At 45.2% G+C, this 18,669-nt stretch overlaps 1 protein-coding gene across 1 annotated transcript in view; it reads right to left on the bottom strand.

Moving 5' to 3' along the window:
• Positions 1 to 685: 685 nt before the first annotated feature.
• The window catches only part of IGLON5 (IgLON family member 5), a 96,182-nt gene continuing 78,198 nt past the window's right edge, over positions 686 to 18,669 (bottom strand). The window contains 7 exon segments of the mRNA XM_070949340.1: positions 686 to 934; positions 2,710 to 2,864; positions 8,932 to 9,052; positions 10,458 to 10,503; positions 10,505 to 10,590; positions 12,346 to 12,465; positions 15,711 to 15,943. Coding sequence (XP_070805441.1) covers positions 834 to 934; positions 2,710 to 2,864; positions 8,932 to 9,052; positions 10,458 to 10,503; positions 10,505 to 10,590; positions 12,346 to 12,465; positions 15,711 to 15,943 — 862 coding nt within the window. The 3' untranslated portion in view covers positions 686 to 833.

Genomic DNA, 18,669 nt, shown 5'->3' with positions numbered 1-18,669 from the left:
CGAGATGCAGCCCAAGTGCAGAACGTTGGACCACTTTCATGCGTTGAGTTGAACTTGAAGTTGCCAATGTTTCTCGTGAGGACACCGACAAGGACAAAGCCCAGGCTGCGAGACCTAACCAAAATTATTGAGTCTCTGCCTGGTCCTTGGCTGCTAAACTGGCCCACACCACCTGAAATAACCTGGTTAAATGAATGTCAAGATTCTCAACCTAGTAAATAACCAAAAAAAGAAAAAAAGAAAAAAAAAGGAACCTCCTGGTGAGAAATGTCCACCAGAAAAAAAAAAAAGAGCAAAAAAAAAAAAAATCCCCCAAACCAACAACAACCCCAAAGAAAATTAATAATCATAATAATAGCGATAACAATCAAACAACCCTTTTGTGGAATCAACATTCCAGGTTCCGTGCATTCAGAAGGCCAACTGGCCCAAGGAAGAGGAGGAGATCTCTCTATTAAAATCGCAGAGCTGGAGGAGAAGGGGGATTGTTGCGTTGCCATCCACTGTTAGAGCCCTGTGTCTTTGTAGTTGTGTTAAACCACAAGTAGTTCAACCGAAAGTGTCTGAGATGAAGGGTGAAGAGAAATGGCGGTAGAAACAAATGCATATTTTTGTTGTCGTTTTTGTTTGTTTGTTTTCTTCTATCCCTCACAGTGATGGGTTCTTGATAAATTTCATTTCTCTCTCTCTCTCTCTCTCTCCCTCTTTCTTTCTTCATTTTTTTTCTCTCTCCAGAAAGTAGAGATATCTTCCTCTCTCTTTCTCCCCCTCTCTTGGATTCTTTCCCTTTCACCTGTTTCCGTTTCCTTGTTCTGCATCGTTTCCCAGGCGCCCTAAATCTTAAACAACAGAGTCACAAAAACAGATGACAGCAAACCCAAAAGGACAGGAGGTTCTGTGCTGGCCACCGCTACATTGTCCAGAGAACCCGGTCCTGGGAGAAAAAAAGAAAAATAAGAGGTTGCCATTGTTGATGTTCTGAACCGGTAGCGGCAACTGCGGGAAGTTCCGCCCACCCACCTGGACATAATACGCGACTACTGCACACGCGCTCACATTTGCGAACCGGTAGGGAAGGGAAGGGAATCCCACCTCTGATTTAGACATATATACCACTCCGCAATCCTAGTGGTTTGCAATATCAGGATATTGGCCCCAAGAATCTGGGTCCTCATTTTACCAACCTCGGAATGGATGGAAGGCTGAGTCAACCTTGAGCCAGTCAAAATCGAACTCCTGGCTGTGGGCAGAGTTAGACTTCCATGTAGGTCGTCCTCGACATTAAAACAGTTCATTGGGTAACCGTTCAAAGTTGGAACTTTGGAATTGGGTCATAAGTAACATTTCTGAGTCCGCTGTAACTTCAAACAGTCACTAAGCATAACTGGTTATATGTCAAGGACTACCTGTAGTCTGAAAAAAGAGGTAAGACTCCGTGGACAATTACGTTCTATGAAGAAAGACTAGACGTAAAGCCTTCTGAGACGACTAATTCTTCCCAAAAGTTTGAAAATATCATTCAGCTTTTGGGATGATGAGCCACAGGAAAATATGAACTGATTCAACAGAAGGGAATATTTGTAGCTCATGGTTGAACTATGGGGTCCTTGGTGCTTTCTGAGCTTGGTTGTTTTCTTGCAGACATTTCATTACCAAACTAGGTAACATTATCAGTGCGTATGAAGGTGTTATCTAGTTAAGTCATGAAATGTCTGCAAGAAAACAACCAAACTCAGAAAGCACCAAGGACCACACAAACTGATTCAACTCAGAATCTGATACAAATCCTTAGAACATCCTTAAAGGTCAAGGTAAAGGTTCCCCTCGCACATCTGTGCTAGCCATTCCCAACTCTAGGGGGCGGTGCTCATCTCCGTTTCAAAGCCGAAGAGCCAGCGGTGTCCAAAGACGTCTCCGTGGCCGCCATGACCAAATGCCAAAGGCGCACGGAACGCTGTTACCTTCCCACCAAAGGTGGTCCCTATTTTTCTACTTGCATTTTTTACCTGCTTTCGAACTGCTAGGTTGGCAGAAGCTGGGACAAGGAACAGGAGCTCACCCCGTTACGCGGCACTAGGGATTTGAACCGCTGAACTGCTGACCTTTCAATAAACAAGCTCAGCATCTTAGCCCCTGAGCCTCTGCGTCCCTTTCAGAACGGTCTTAAAATTAAGAGCTTCATATACCTTGCCCTGCTACTGTCTATTCTTTCAATAATTTTTTACTCTTAGGTCTTAGATTCCTTGCATACACTGTTTTTTTTTCCTGTGTGAAAACATGCCAAACTTCCCCCACCTTCTTGCTGTTCTCCCATATCCTCTGCTTGAAAGGACAACAATCTATCCAGAGTCGTAAAGCTGACTGGACTTGGTTTTTACATGAAAACATTTTGCTTCTTACCCAAGAAGCTTCTTCAGAGTTCTTCTTCAGAACTGAAGAAACCTCTTGGATGAGAAGTGAAACCTCTTCAAGGGAAAAAAAAGTCCAGTAGCTTTTTTGGGGGAAAAAAAGAAGCACCTTTGGGACAATCATGACCTGGATGACTGAGAATCTCCATAGACAAATCTATCCAGAGGACCTCCAGGTGAGGTTGTCTCCAGGTACCACAAGGAGCTCTGGCTTCTAAAATCTCCTGCAGGTAGCACAAAATTTAGGGTAAGCCCCAGAAGTTTGCAAAGCATGAAAAGAGAGGGAGAAGGAAAGACTCACTGATAAGCCGTAAGCTGACATTGTAGGAGCCCAAGCTGTTAGAAGCCAGGCAGGTGTAATTTCCGTAATGTCGAATGGTAACATTTGTGAAGAGCAATATGGAGCGTGTGCGTTCGTTCTGGATCTGAAGTCCATCTGAGCCACTAATTAATCTGCTAGGAAGAGGGAGACAATGAGAAAGTAAATAGTTAAAGTATTGTGTGCAGAGGGAGAAAAAGGACCATTGTGTTGGAAGAGTGGAGGGGGAGAAGAGAGGTTTGTACATGTAGACCCAGTAATGGGATTCAGCTGGTTCAGGCCAATTTGTGTGAACCGGTAGTTAAATTGCTGGCTGGCCCAGTCCCTTCCAGGAGTCCCCATGCACTTCACTTTGGCTCCCAGGTAAGTGCAGGGAGGCCTTCTAGGCCCAAAATGGGGCATGGGTGGTGGTGGTGGTGGTGGTGCCCACTCCGTGGCCCATTTTCACAAATCACATGACAGCCCCCCCCCCCCAAGACGCTGCCATAATGGTTAAATACATGCCAGTTGCCAAGTGCCCAAATGTTTATCACATGACCTTGGGGATGATGCAATGGTTGTAAGAGTGACAATCGGTCTTAAGTCAGCCTGAAAATAGCAAAGGACTGGCCTGCAGTGCCTCTGGCAGTCAAAACAGGGCATGGGGGGGGGGCGTGCCTTATTTTTGGCCTGGACGGCCTCCTGCAGCACTTCTGCTGGCCAAAATGGGCCACGGGGCCATGTGAGCCCCCCACACACACCTTGTTTTGACCAGCAGGTGCTGCAGGAGGCCATCCAGGCCAAAAACGGGGCATGCATGAGCCACACGAGGTTCCCTCCGTGCTCCGTTTTGGCCGGTAGGGTGCTGCAGGAGGTGTCCGTCCTGTCTCTCCCCAGCCACCCCGGCCGGCCCACGGAGGAGAACTACAATACTGATCTGGCCCTTGAAGAAATCCAGTTTGACACCCCTGAGATATTCACACCCCCCCCCCCACAAAAACCTCAGTCTCTTCATCACTAAATAATATCAGATACTCCATTCCCCAAACAGGTCTGTGGAAATGCTCTTCTCCTTCAAAGCAATTTCTAGAGTCATTTCTCTTTCCTCCAATTGCATATGAATTAGAAAGACAGGGAGATGCAGAGATTTTCTGTCCAGTAATATAAAATTCAATATCTCACAGTCGTTCATTTTCCTTTTACTGGATCATTTTCAAGCAGTGGGGAAAACCTATAAAGTGGTGATTAATGTTTCTTGGAAGATTTGCTAAACCTCAAAAGATTTTCATCCATATCCCAGATAGGCAAAGGGTTCTTTGACAGCGAGAGACGCTCTGTACATGTTCAAACGCTCATTCGCTTTGGGTTATTATCATTTGAGATTTTGGAAAATAGGATCAGAAGCAGTTTCAGGTCCGTGGTTAATTTCAGGTCACACAAGGAAACACCAGATTAGAGTAAAATCAAGGCTACTGTGAAGAGAGGAGAGTCTTGATAGAAATGGGCTTCCAAAACCTTGTTCCACCTCACAAGAAATATGAGGAAATAAAAGTAGCGGGATTCACCATTAAACACTTTTCTGTGTAACTCTGCTACAGGTTCCATGATTTAAACCAGTGGTGGGTTTTCTTCCCCCCAACCTTGACTACTTTAAGAAGTATGGACTTCAACTCCCAGAATTCTGTGCTGGCTAAGGAATTCTGGGAGTTGAAGTCCACACCTCTTAAAGTGACCAAGGTTGAAAAAAAACAACAACACTGGTTTCAACTATGTTGCCGGTTGGGAAGTTTATTTAGATTTGGGCAAATACACAGAAAAGGCACAATCTCTCTTTTCCTCAACATTACAATTCCAATCCAACCTCCCCTTTCCCCCAGACGGTTTTTAGATCCATTGTGAATCTCCTACTACCCTGTTTCCCTAAAAATAAGACATCCCCTGATAATAAGCCCAATCGGGCTTTTGAGCGCATGTGTTTAAAATAAGCCCCCCCTGAAAATAAGCCCTCCCCAAAAATATTTAAATACATGTGCAGCCGGTCCCCACCATTTCCTCTGGTTTCTTCCACGCGCCCCAAAATAACAAGACGTCCCTGAAAATAAGGCCAAACGCTTATTTCAGGGTTCAAAAAAATATATGACAGGGTCTTATTTTCGGGGAAACACGGTACACAATAGAAAGTTTGACTCCATGACCCACCAAATTGAGAGCCCTACGCTTGTGCACTAAATGCAACTTTCAGGATTTTATGGCCATTGGGATGATATATAACACCTTCTACAGCCTGACAACCATCAGAATTTTGAGTTTTTCATCTAGTATTACTGAATTCTTCCCTCCCACCTCACACTGTGCGGTGGTTATAGTTTTCCCCTTTCTTTTGGTATTTGACTTCCCGCACACCCACGGACACTGTCACTGTTTCCTAATAAAAGAAGATAAAGAGTGGCAGTTTCCTTTCTCTAAGTGCTTCTAACTACAAACAGCACCCCCCCAAAGACTCAGGAGAATGGGACCATGAACTTTTATCACCAGCCTAACACAGGAAGAGAAATGGAAGAGAGGCTAATGTGCAAGCCATAGAAAAATCACATTGTCAGGTGTCAGTCTTGGCAAAATTGGAAAATTGGTTCTGAGGAACAGGTGAGCTCTATTCTTTCACGAGTCCAGAAAGACAGAACAATAACAACTTGTTCCCTGCACAATTATACCTCTCTTCGCCCAGGAATAGCTGTCTTCCTTTCAGATATAATCTCTGCTATGGTACTGTCAAACGAATTTAGATTTCCCAAGTGTGGGAACATTATACAACCGTGCACTCACTGAAGATGGGTATTGCTAGCCAGGGGTGGAATTCACTTACCTTCACTACCAGTTCACAAATGTGAGTGCTTGCTATGCTCGCGCGTGCGCAGAGTGTCAAAAACGTGGATAAATGGCACGTGATTACGTCCGGACAGGTGGGTGGAGCCACCCGCAGCCGCCGCTACCGGTTTGCTCGAACCGAATAGAACTGGCTGAATACCACCACTGTTGCTAGCCCATAACTGTGAGATGACATCTGTATTTGCCCACTTTTTCCTTCCCACCTAACCCCTCTTTAGCAAAAGATCTTCCAGAGGGCCTTCAGAATTTGAGGAGATGGGCTGTTGAAAATACAGTATGGTTAAAGAGACGGGAAAACTGAGCTTCACTCTAGGTGGACTTTAAAGAAGCAGCAAATTAAGAGCCTTTGAAAGCTTGGGAACTAAATGCAACAAGAATCAGTTTGGTCTGGTAGTTAAGGTACCGGGCTAGAAAGCTGGAGACTGTGAGTTCTAGTCCCACCTTATCAGTGAAAGCCAGCTGGGTGACTTTGGGCCAATCACCAGGAGATGGTAAGTTCTAGTCCTGCCTTAGGCATAAAAGCCAGCTGGGTGACTTTGGCCCAATCACCAGGAGATGGTAAATTCTAGCCTTGCCTTAGACATGAAAGCTGGTTGGGTGAGCTTGAGCCAGTAACTCTCTCTTAGTCCAATTTACCCCGAAAGTAGAAGGATGAAGGTGTGTTGGATATGTTTGCCACCCTAAGTTACTTACAAAAATAATAAAGGCAGGTTATAAATAAATAAATAAACTTCAAGATTTTATGGTGTTCACAGCTGCCCTTCCGATTTATTGCCCTAGGATGTCCTCATCTCCAGAGACTTGCTAATCTGAGTAAGGATGATGGAAGCTTTGGTGCAACATACTTAGAGGGGTATGTCGTGGCTGTCAGGATTACAGAAATAATGTCCAGGCACAATCAAGAGTCTTTAGCAAAATGCGCAACCGAAAAAGCCATCGATCTACCCCACTTGTGGCAGCCGCTTGCCCACCCCCTCCAAGCTGAGCTTAGTCACTGTTTGGAGCTTGCCAGGTCCTCACAAGCTCTTTGCATTGCAATCCCAGGCAGGCAGCCAAAACGGGCGATTTATCGCCTCCCCCATGCAGGCACCCCCCCGCCTTGCCCGAGGGATAGGGTACCACACACAACGTTCTGCTTGGTGGATCACAAATTAATCTGCATTAAACAATCGCGACTACGTGCCACAAGATTGTTTAATATGACTGCAATTCAGAAGGGGAGAAGCAAGGAATGTTGTTGAACGAATGAGACACGCAGCCTGGCTGCACAGACAGATCCTTCAGCCTGTGCTATTTGTCTGTCTGCTGCGCCAGACTATTTCTCCATCTATTATACGAGATGATCCGATCATTTCTTAAGCCAGTGTTTCACTAACTGCATGGATTTCCAGCTGGTTTCTGAGCCCAATTCAGAACACGCAGATTAAGTTTTAAAACCCTGGAGGGCTTGAGGCAGGGGTGAAATGCTTCCGGTTTGGACCGGTTTGGGCGATCCGGTAGCAATTCTGGCAGGTGTTTCAGAGAACCGGTAGTGATGGTGGTGTGAGGCTCCGCCCATCTGCCCAGGTGTTGTTACTTCCTGCTTTTAAGAGGTTAAAAAAAAAAGGCTCTGATAATTGCGTGCCACAGCTGTGATTATCAGAGCCTCTTTTTACCTTTTAAAAGCATTTTTTTACAACCTATTCACCTGAATAGGTTGTAAAAAAATGCTTTAAAAAAGTAAAAAAAAAAAAAGTTGGCCATGCCCACCCAGTCACCCCACCCCACCCCCCCACCACCACCAAGCCATGCCCACAGAACCGGTAGTAACAAATTTTACATTTCACCACTGGCTTGAGGCCAGACGACCTGAAGGATCCTTTCTCTCATAAACCAAATTAAAGCATCTTCAACAGATAGCTATAGATCAGGAATGTCCAAAGTTGGCAACTTTTAAGACTTACGGACCTCAACTCCCAGAATTCCCCAGCCAGCCATGTTGAAGTTCACAAGTCTTAAAGTTGTCAGGACACCCCTGATCTATAGACCCTTTGCTTGGATTAGTGCAAAAATATAAAATTATCTTCCAATTTTAAAGAGTTCTCCTTCAATCTGAGGAAAGAGTGATCATATACTGTATGGATGTATTCACTGGATTTATATGACCATCCAACTCCCAAATGCAACTCCAGGCAGCGTACAAATATAAAATGAAATGCAACAAAACTCCACGGAGGACAACAAGCAAGAACAGTTGAGACGCACTAAGATATATTCCGTTTTATGGAATGAGCCCGAAAGAACAGCCAAGTGGTCAAGGCCTTCCAAAAAGGACTGAGGCAGGAATGAGATTTGAAAATTGTTGAAAAGGAGAGGAGAAGGTTGGCAAATATCTCTTTGATGGAATTTTTATTTTTAAGTTGGCCAAGTTGTTTGGGTGAACATTCTCCCTTTCATTGTTCATCTCCTCTCTAAAAGTCGGTACCTTCCTGGATTATCTTCTCATACTTCCATTAAATGTCACAGGAAGTCATCAGGAGACAATTCAACCTGTGGATATTTTTCCTCAGGAACAATGTTTTTGTCACCATTCAGAGGACTCCTGCCCTTTGAGAAGTAGAGAAATTCTCCTAGTGGAGAATTTCCAAATTCCTCTGTGCTCCGTTGTAATGTGAATTTGTTTAGAAAGCGTGAAGTCCATCTCTCCCCAGGGGTGCTATTTAGCAGGTTCTGACAGGTTCTGGAGAACCGGTAGCGGAAATTTTGAGTAGTTCAGAGAACTGGCTAATACCACCTCTGGCTGGCCCCAGAGTGGAGTGGGAATGGAGCAGTGGTGGGTTGCCCCCAGTTCGGACCGGTTCGCAAGAACTGGTAGTAAAACGGTGGGAGGCTCCGTCCATTGACCCTGGCATCATCAGGAAGTTTCTGTGCATGCGGCCCCATTGCGAACCGATAGTAAAAGTAAGTAGAACCCACCCCTGGAATGGGGATTTTGCAGTATCCTTCCCCTGGAGTGGGGTGGGAATGGGGATTTTGCAGTATCCTTCCCCTGCCACACCCACCAAGCCACGCCCACCAAACCATGCCCACAGAACCAGTAGTAAAAAAAATTGAATTCCACCACTGATCTCTCCCTATTTCATGGATCCAAAATGCCACTGTCCTCTTTGCCTAAAACAAGAGTTCTCCAAGCATCCTTCAAGATAGTTGGGCACTTCCATTCCACAACTCCTACCCAATCCATCCCAAGGCATTCTGGGAATTGAAGACCTTTGGAAAAGTCTGCGCTAAAAAGCTGGCAGAGTGCCATTGTCTCTGCTCACGAATGACGCTGAAGGAGATGGGGAAAAACAGACTTACTGCTTGTCATCTTTGAACCACTGAAATTCCGCAGCAGGCACAGCCATGGCTTCACAGCGCAAGAGGGCTGTCTTTCCTATCAAGGGGCGGGAATCTTTGACTTCTGTGATGATTGGAGGATCTGGGAAAAGACAGCAATGGATAGAGAAACGGATTGGAGGTCAACTGTGAAAGCCCCTCTCTCTGCAGGCATCTCCTGCAGCCCTTCAACTACAGGCAGAAAAGACCTTCAAGGCAAAATCTTAAAAAGCTCGGAAAGAGCCAGAGAAGAATCTCCAACTCCTCCCATTTGGATTCAATGATCTTTCTAACTCCAAAAAATAACTTCTCCCATCACCCCCTTTAGCTCAGTTCATTCCAAGGAGGGAAGAAGGAAACTAAATCCATCCACCCTTCTCACATTGCCAATCATAAAAAGAAAAATGGATGGAATGGCATAATAGTTTAAGATGCTGGGGCAGGAGACTGGGAATTCCACTTCCACCTTAGGCATGAAAGAAGGCTGGGTGAATTTGGGCCAATCACTGGGAGATGGGGAGTCCTAATCTCGCTTTAGGCATGAAAGCCATCTGGGTGACATTGTGGCAATTACCAGCAGACTGTGAGTTCTAGTCCTGCCTTAGGCATGAAACCCAGCTGGATGACTTTGGCCCAATCACTCTCTCTCAGCCCAACCCACCTCACAAGTTTTTTTTTTTTTTAATTTGATTTATATGCCGCCCTTCTCCGGAGACTCAGGGCGGCTTACAATGCGTTAAGCAATAGCCTTCATACTTTTGTATATTTATACAAAGTCAGCTTATTGCCCCCACAAACTGGGTCCTCATTTCACCTACCTTAGAAAGAATGGAAGGCTAGGTCAACCTTGAGCCTGGTAAGATTCGAACCTGCAGTAATTGCAGGCAGCTGTGTTAATAACAGGGTGCTTTAAACCACTGTACTACCAAGGCTCACAACAAGGTTGTTGTTGTGAAAAAAAATAAGATGAGGGAGTATTAGTTATGTTCATTGCCTTACTTACAAAGGTCGAATGAAGAGAAGAGGAGAGAGAAGAGAAGAGAAGAGGAGAGGAGAGGAGAGGAGAGGAGAGGAGAGGAGAGGAGAGGAGAGGAGAGGAGAGGAGAGGAGAGGAGAGGAGAGGAGAGGAGAGAAGGGGATGGGATGGGATGGGATGGGATAGGATAGGATAGGATAGGATAGAATAGAATAGAATAGAATAGAATAGAATAGAATAGAATAGAATAGAATAGAATAGAATAGAATAGAATAGGCCCTAACTATCAACATATACAGATGGTGAAAAGGTAGCTGTCAGATTTGTAAATGAACTGCTGAGACCATGAGGTGTGAATGCAACACAAGCCTAAGGGTGATCTTTAAGCCTAGATTCCAAACCAATCATTGATTTTTATTTTTTTTTATTTTTTTGTTGAAACCATCCCACTCAGACCCAAGAATTGCAGATGCAAATGAAAATAAAAACAGGTGAGCATGCAGGGCAGAAAGGAAATGAAAAGTTGCCTCACAATTGACTGTGATAAGGACGTGTTTGATGTCTGGTGTTGAGACCCCCGTTTGCTGTGATGCATGCATATTCCCCAGCTTGTTCTCGGTTGATCTCTGAGATTTCCAGATACTCTCCTTCACTGGTGAATCCATCTGTGGGGAGGGAGGCAGGAGGGAGGCAGGAACGGGGTCAGGGCCAGTGGCAGGGAGACAGACACAAACAGACTTACACACAAGAAAACACACATGACACAACACGGTTATCCAGGCCTCCTCCATGCAGGGGCTGCCCCACACAGGGCAGACATAAGGGGCAGACAGAGGAGGGAGGGATGCCCCAAATGGGCATTCTCACAACCAACCCTTAAGTGATTTTTAGCTCAAAGAACACACTGATTTTCAAAGAACATCTTGTACTACTGCAAAAATGAAAGAGAAGAAACTTAGATCCCAGGCCAAGATAGTCAGAGTGCAGAAAGCAAATTCAGAGCTAGTGGCGGTTACCATAACTGTCATGAAACTGCCATATTCTGCAGGGGTGGAGATAGGGACGGTAATGCTACTGCCTGACTAGTTTTAAGATCACGGTAAAGATTTCCCTGTCAATCATGTCCGACTCTAGGGCACGGTGCTCATCTTCGTTTCTTGGCCAAGGAAGCCAGTACTGTCCGAAGACCATTTCCATGATTATGTGGACAGCATGGCTACATTGTTCTATTGGTCCTATTTATCTACTCGCATTTGCATGCTTTCGAACTGTTAGGTGAGCAGGAGCTGGGAGAAGAACAGGAGCTCACCCTGCTGCGCAGAACTCGGATCTCGAACCCGGATTGTCAGTTCTCCAAGCGCAGCGTCTTTAACCGCTGAGCCATCGCGCGCGGCACCCCCCCCCTCCAGTTTTAAGATTACCTATAGATTAAATTGTTGGTGTACGCAATAAACCGAATAGTCAGCTGCCTCTAACACAATGCACAGTTAGGAAGGGAAGCTCTCCAATAAAGCTCCATCTCCCGGTGAGTCAGAAATGCAGTGTTCCTATTAGGATGTCATCACTCGCTACTTCGCCTTGTTCCCTTCCATTCACAACATTTCATGCAAAATGTCAAAACTCCAATTCAAATCTTCGGCAGCGTCGCTTTGCTGCAGCTGTGCTCCTTTTATGAATGAAGCAAAATTCTGCATGAAGGGAAGATGGCTTTTTTTGCGGCAGGAACAAACCGAGCCAACAGATAAATAAAATAGTATTCTATCCTGCTCATTATGGGGTCCAGGAGGAATGTTGATTTATGTTGACATGTAAAATCTCAATCCCCGTCAATATTGTCTGTTCAGCCCAGCTCGCTACTTTTTCCTTCCTCCACCCCAAGTATCTGGGATTTCATACATATTGCCCACAGCTTTTCAATGGATTTTTTTTTTGTTTGCAGCCTTAAGAAAAGGCTGATTTGATTTATTTAAATGGGGGAATAAGGGATGAGATCGGGGGGAGATATATTTTTTTTTAAAAAAGGCAGATTTCTGCATTTAGGACTAAATTCCATCTGCTTAAAAGACGCCTTGGGACCTGGCAGACACCACCTCGGTGGAGGCACCCAAGCTGTGTCTAGACATGCTCAATCTGGAGAGTTTAAAACGAGCAGTTGATGTCATACAAATGCTAAACTTGGTCTATTTTAATCTTGGTTCGATACTAGGGGTTAGTGGTTATATGAACCCCAGGCCATTTGATCAGTGCATGACTCAAGATATCCTGCAAACTCTGAAAACAGGGATTAGTTTATATTTAATCATGTTTAGCATGTGGTGTGAACACAGCTCCCTGACCCACCCATTCTCACTTATGCTGGCAATTAGTAGCTTGCAATGGGGGGTGAGGGGGTGGGCAGCACCTCCTCCAGCTTTCCTCACCTTTCAGCTGTCGCCAAATTACCGTCGGTTCCGGTTTTCCCACTGCCAGGCACAGCAAATTCACATTGCTTCCTTCATTCACCGTCACAGCTGCGGAAATGTTCACGATCCGAGCTGGAACTGTGGAGTTTAAAAGAGAGAGGCGGCATAAAGGCATGGGAGAATGACCTTGGGAGACAGAAGGCAGAGCTGAGATGGGACAAAGGAAAAAAGAGGCCTCAGCCCACAAAAAAGAGGGAGAGATAAAGGTTCAAAAGAAGACAACAAGTAAAGCGCTCCTGAAGATCCCTTGATATTTAGAGACCCAATTGGAATAATGGACACTGGATGAGAAGTGAGGAGAGGGGAGGTCTAGTCCTGCTTTAGGCACAAATCCAATGAGTGACTTTGGACCAGTGCTTCTCTCTCGCTCTCTCAGCCCTGGAAGAAGAAGGCAACTGTCAGGGTTCCTAGTAATCACTTCTGAAAATGCTATCAAGTAGTGGTGGGATTCAAATAATTTAACAACCAGTTTATTTATTTATTTATTTATTTATTTATTTATTTATTTATTTATTTATTAATTATTTTTCTATAACGCCTTTTTCCCGTAGGACTCAAGGTGGTGTACAGTCAAGAAAAATATAAACACATAAACATCATAAAATTGCTAATTAAAATTATTATTATAACATAGTTTGGCCCAATTAAATAGAACCTAAAATTAGATAACATTTTAAAAACATTCACACGTTCATATGTTTAGCCCCGCCTGTTGGAACATCAGGGTTTTGAGGGCACGGCGGAAAGCACGGAGATCAGGGATATTCTGTATCTCCGGGGGCAGTTCATTCCAAAGGGTTGGCGCCCTCACAGAGAAGGCCCTCCCCCTGGGAGTCGCCAGTCGGCATAATTTGACTGACGGTACCCTGAGTAGTCCCTCCCTGTGAGAACGAACTGGTCGGTGGGAGGCTATTGGTGGCAAAAGACGGTCTCGTAGGTACCCAGTTCTCTGCCTTAATGACCGGCTGGGTGGGCGTGGCTATGGTGGGCGTGGCCAGGGGTGTGACAGGCAACACTCAGCCTCCTGCACCCCCCTAGGAGCAAAAACGAGCCATGGGGGGATGTGCCACATCCCTCTGTGCCCCCTTTTGGGCCTACGAGGCCTCCCTGAAACCTCCTAGGAATGAAAATGGGCTGCGGGATGGGGAGAGGACCCACCCCCTTTTGGGCCTAGGAGGCCTCCCTGCACTTACCTGGGAGCCAAAATGGGGCACGGGGGACTCCCGGAAGGGACGGGGCAGGAAGGGGTGGGGCCAGTCATCAATTTAACTACCAGTTTGCCCAAACAGACCCAAACCAGCTAAATTCCACCACTGCTACCAAGACAACTGCAGGAACTTGTAAACTTGTTAATTACAATTAGATATTTTTTTTGTGGGGGGAGCAGTCTGTTCAATAGAGCTGCCCCAACACAAACTCATACATACAGATTTAACATTATAAGGTGCACCCAAAAGAGCTTAGAGAGGGGAGAAGAAGGTTGGGTTTTAAATTCAACTGGAGGTTGAATTCAACTGGAGTTGTATGCATTTTCTCTAGACTTCCGCTTTTGTTTGTCCTGTAATTAGACAAGATCGCCACTTGCTCCAGAAATGGGGAGCCACCAGTTGAACTTGACTGAAAGGAGATGTTACTGTTGGAAATGTAAAGATTTGCACTTGGTGGATGAAGGGAATTCCAAAATCTTCCTCGGCCAACTCTTCTGTCATCTAGTGTCCAGCCTTCACCACTGCTGATAGAAACCCCCCCAAGAGAAAATACAGAAGCCCTGGAGATGTGGAGCCAACATCAGGTGCACTGTACTCCCCACATTTCGTAAATCACTGTCCCACCTGCCTTATCTTTGGACTACCGCCTCCACAAATCTCAGCACGGGATGCTTCGGGCTTCCTTCCCTGTTGCAGCGGAAGAAGCCCCCCCCCTCCTTCAATGAAAAAAAAATACAACAACACCCCCCCCAGATTGGGCCTAACGATCCACATTGTTTTTAGGATAAACTGGGGTTGTGTCTGCAGTGGCAGAGCTATGGGAGAAGGAGAACAGCTGTTTCCTTAATCTGCAGGTTACTCATCCCAGACTGAGTCCAATCAGTTTGTATTGTAGCAGCTTCCCGGCTCCAGCAACTACGAGAAAGGGGGATGTGTGGGGCTATAATTACGGGTGCACAGCATTGCAGTTGTGGCTTTTGCTAATACAGCAGAAAGGCTGGAGGTGCCTGGGAATTGGGGAAGAAAGTGAAACGGAAGAAAGAGAGAGAGAAGAAAAAAATTTTTAGCTGGTTTTGACAGCTGGGAAGAGACTTGGGTTCTCAGAGGCCAACCTACACACCCCCTTCTTTGGGAATGTATAGATGGAGAAGAGTTATTTCTCTACAGATCCTTTGGCTGGGTTCACACAAACTCTTTTTACTAGACTACTTTGGAACTGGCTAATTTGGATTGGCCAATCAGATGAGCCTATGCCACAAAGTTAAGCCATCCTATAGTTTATGGGAAGAGTCCAAAACAATATAGGCATCGGTTTTGCGGATCTGGTATGAGAGTTTAGCCTGGAGTGTGAATCACACCTTAGGACAGGCGTCTCCAAACCTGGCAACTTTTAAGACTTGTGGACTTCCAACTCCCAGAATTCTATGTTAGATATGAGAGACAATGTAATTTGGAATCTTCTCTCTGCCGTCGATAGTAAAATTCCATGAAATAATAATAATAATAAAAAAAACAACAGGACAATTGCACATTAAAAGTCTTATCTGGGCACAACATTTCCAGGTTTTTGGAATCAGGGCACTTCCACATTACACTGTTTCCCTTCCCCAATCTCTCAAAAGCAGCTTGAAGCAAATCCCTCATCCTCTTTGCCTTCTCCAGCTTTGAAATCTTGAGAACTTATCTGAGTTAGTCAGTGTTCCTCTGGCTGATGCATAAGAGGTTGCCAAAAATGTTCTATCTCAAGCTCCTGCTCCTCTCAAAATAACAAAAATGGCCTCACCACTAGTCTAGCAAAAAGAGAAAGAACATACCACATCCTTCCCATATCTGCATTGATCTGGTTGTACAGGAAATACCTAACGGATGGCGATGAGAACGATCGGCCAAGCATGCCAAGCCACCTTTGTTGCCTGGAGAAGACCTTATGGAAATATTGCTAGGAAACATCTAAAAAGACAAGACTTTCCACCCATTGCAATTTCATGAACAGCATCGCTGGACAGAAACAAGCTAGGTCAGTTTCTCAACACGGTGACATCAGAGAGGTCTTATTTGTGCGAAGCGTCACCTGGAGGTGCTCCAGACCCTCCCTTCCTTTTCTTGCACCCATACCATATACGATGAGGTACACCTGCGAGGTGTGAGGCTTGTCCTGGGTCTGGAACGAACATGTGTAGAGCCCTTCATCGTACACATCGACGTGGCTGATCATGATGCTGAACTCAGAGGGGCTGTACTGTAGTAGCTGCACTCGCAGGTCAATGGACCATTTGTCGTTGCCAGCATACAAGATGTTGGAACGGTTCAGCCAAGCCACACGCGTCACCTGTTGGTCTATGTAGCAGCTGTAGAGAAGGAGAGGCAGAATGAATAAGAGTGAGTGTCTATGGAGAGTCATGGTTGTCCCAAAGGTGTTTTTTTCCCCTAAAAACAACTGGGCTTTCTTCTTTTTTTGTCTTTGAAAACATTTTGCTTCTCATCCAAGAAACTTCTTCTGAGTTAGAACTAAAGAAGCTTCTTGGATGAGATGAGTGGTGGGATTCAACTGATGTAACAACCGGTTTGCTGAGTGTTCACTTCACTTTCACATTTGCCAAACACGTGTGCCGTGCGCGCACAGTACATTTGAAAACAGCTCTAAAACTTACCTTCTACTGCAGCCCCGGTGAGTAAAACAGCTGAGGTGTGGCAATCCGCTCTACCGCGCCTATCAGCTGGGCTTCAAACAAAGGAAATATAGGTTGGTATAGCACAGGGGTGGGCAGAAGGGGCCCAGCTGATCGTCAGAGCGAACCGGTTCGCTCTCAGCTGATCATCGGAACTAATGTTCGCCCAAACCGGCTGAATCCCACCCCAGATGAGATGTGAAATGTTTTCAGAGGAAAAAGACTTACAATCGGTTGTAAAAAAATCAGCCCATTTTTTTTATCCCTGAGAGACGGATGTATCTCTCTTCCCTTTAGGAAAGACAGGAAGAAAGAGGAAAGAAGAACATCATAACTCCAGGTTCTTCTCAGGGCACAGGAAAGCCTTTGGGTGCCTCCACTGAACTCTTTGAAGTCCCCAAACCCATGTTATTATAGCATCTGTTCTCTAATTTTATTAATGATTTTTTTTAAAAAAAAAACAGATAAAAAAAGGGTAACTAATATAAAATGAAAAGAAGAAAAGAAGAACTAAGTCAGTGAAGGAAAAGCTCAAAGTGCAAGAGAAGAAAAAGAAAAGAAGACCCCCTCCCTCTTCTTTGTGGCAGCCGCTGAGATGTTGGAACACTGCTATCATGTCACCCTAGTCCTTCTTTTCATTAAACTAGACCAGGTGTCCGCAACCTGCAGCTCCGGAGCCACATGCGGCTCTTTGGGCTCTCTGTTGTGGTTCCCTGTTGGATGATCCCATCACTGGCTGGCCCCACCCCTCGCCCTCCCCTCCCAGTCACTCCTTGCCTGGCCTGAGAACGTAAGGGTGATGGCGGGGGATGGAGAAGCGGCTGGGGCAGAGACAGAGAGATACAGAGAAAGGGGGGGAGAGAGAGACATAGAGAGATACAGAGAGAGGGGGGGAGAAAAAGGGAGGGGGGGAGAGAGAGAGGTCAAAAGGATTTTGTGGTTCCCGTTGTTTTTTAACAACCGGTTCTCTGCCCTAATGACTGGCTGGGGAGGCGTGGCTAGGGGGTCATGTGACTCGTGAAAGTGAGTGACATCGAGTTGGCCACGTCTATCAAGGTTTTGTGACTCCTGGTGTTTTCTTTTCTGTGGGAAATGGGTCCAAATGGCTCTTTGAGTGTTTAAGGTTGCAGACCCCTGAACTAGACATACCCAGTTCCTGCAACCGTTCTTCATATGTTTTAGCCTCCAGTCTCCTAATCATCTTTGTTGCTCTTCTCTGTGCTCTTTCTAGAGTCTTAACACCTTTTTTATATCATAGTGACAACAATATAAAAAGGTAACGATAAAAAAAGTAGGTGACAATATCTTAACAATATAATAGTAGTAGAATAGTAGACTTCTTTATTGGCCAAGTGTGATTGGACACAGAAGGAATTTGTCTTTGGTGCATAGGCTCTCAGTGTACATAAAAGACAAGATACGTTCGTCAAGAATCATAAGGTACAACACTTAATGATAGTCATAGGGTACAAATAAGCAATCGAATCGTATCAGGAAACAATCAATATAAATCGTAAGAATACAAGCAACAAGGTTACAGTCATACAGTCATAAGTGGGGGAGAGATGGGTGATAGGAACGATGAGAAGACTAATAGTAATAGTAATGCAGACTTAGTGAATAGTTTGACAGTGTTGAGGGAATTATTTGTTTAGCAGGGTGATGGCGTTCGGGAAAAAACTGTTCTTGAGTCTAGTTGTTCTGGGTTTATATAACAATATAAAAAGGAGATAACAACGTCCTCGGTTTTGTGAACCTGCTGTGCCTACAAGGACTCTTTCAAATGCAACCTCTTTCAACCAGGCTTTGGGTGCTTCCTCCCACCGCCTCCACCTGACCCCCCCCCAACCACCTTGTGGCCTGGCTTCTCACCAGCCAGCTAGGCCCCCTAATTTCTACAGACACGCTGTCACTGCCCTGCTGCTCCGAGATGGAAGATTTAATTATTTAAATGTTTTTTCTCTGGCTTGAAGGCAAAGGGCACTAAGTCATCTGATTTCTTGGTTCCTGACAGCTGTCAGACATAGATTGGACAAACACCCGTAAAGATAATGGGAAAAGAGCTTCAAGGAGAAAAGACTTCGAATTCACCCTTTCCAATCAGGGCTGGCCCCAAATATGACCGGAGTGCTATTGCTGCTGCTCTCTCGTGACATAATGCAGCTCTAAAGCCAAACACCCAGCCAGAAGTGTGCCTTGAAGAGAAAGAGGTTAGAGTCCTAGACCTTAGAGGTTCAAACTTATCCATTTAGTGAAATCATGTAGTTCTTTCTTCTTCCTTTTCTTTAAAGAAAAGTTTTATCTCAAGGCTTTGTTCTCTGCCTTGATTCTTTGGTCACTGTCAAGCCCCCCGGGAAATCAGAAGATCCAGGTAGATCAGACAAATACATAAGTTTATCGGTTGC

This window comes from Pituophis catenifer, unplaced genomic scaffold (assembly GCF_029215685.1).
Source record: "Pituophis catenifer annectens isolate HBS135680 unplaced genomic scaffold, rPitCat1.0.hap2 SCAF_9, whole genome shotgun sequence".
Taxonomy (NCBI): Eukaryota; Metazoa; Chordata; class Lepidosauria; order Squamata; family Colubridae; genus Pituophis; species Pituophis catenifer.
The sequence above is the reverse complement of the archived record's forward strand: the minus strand, read 5'-3'. Positions and strand labels throughout refer to the sequence as shown.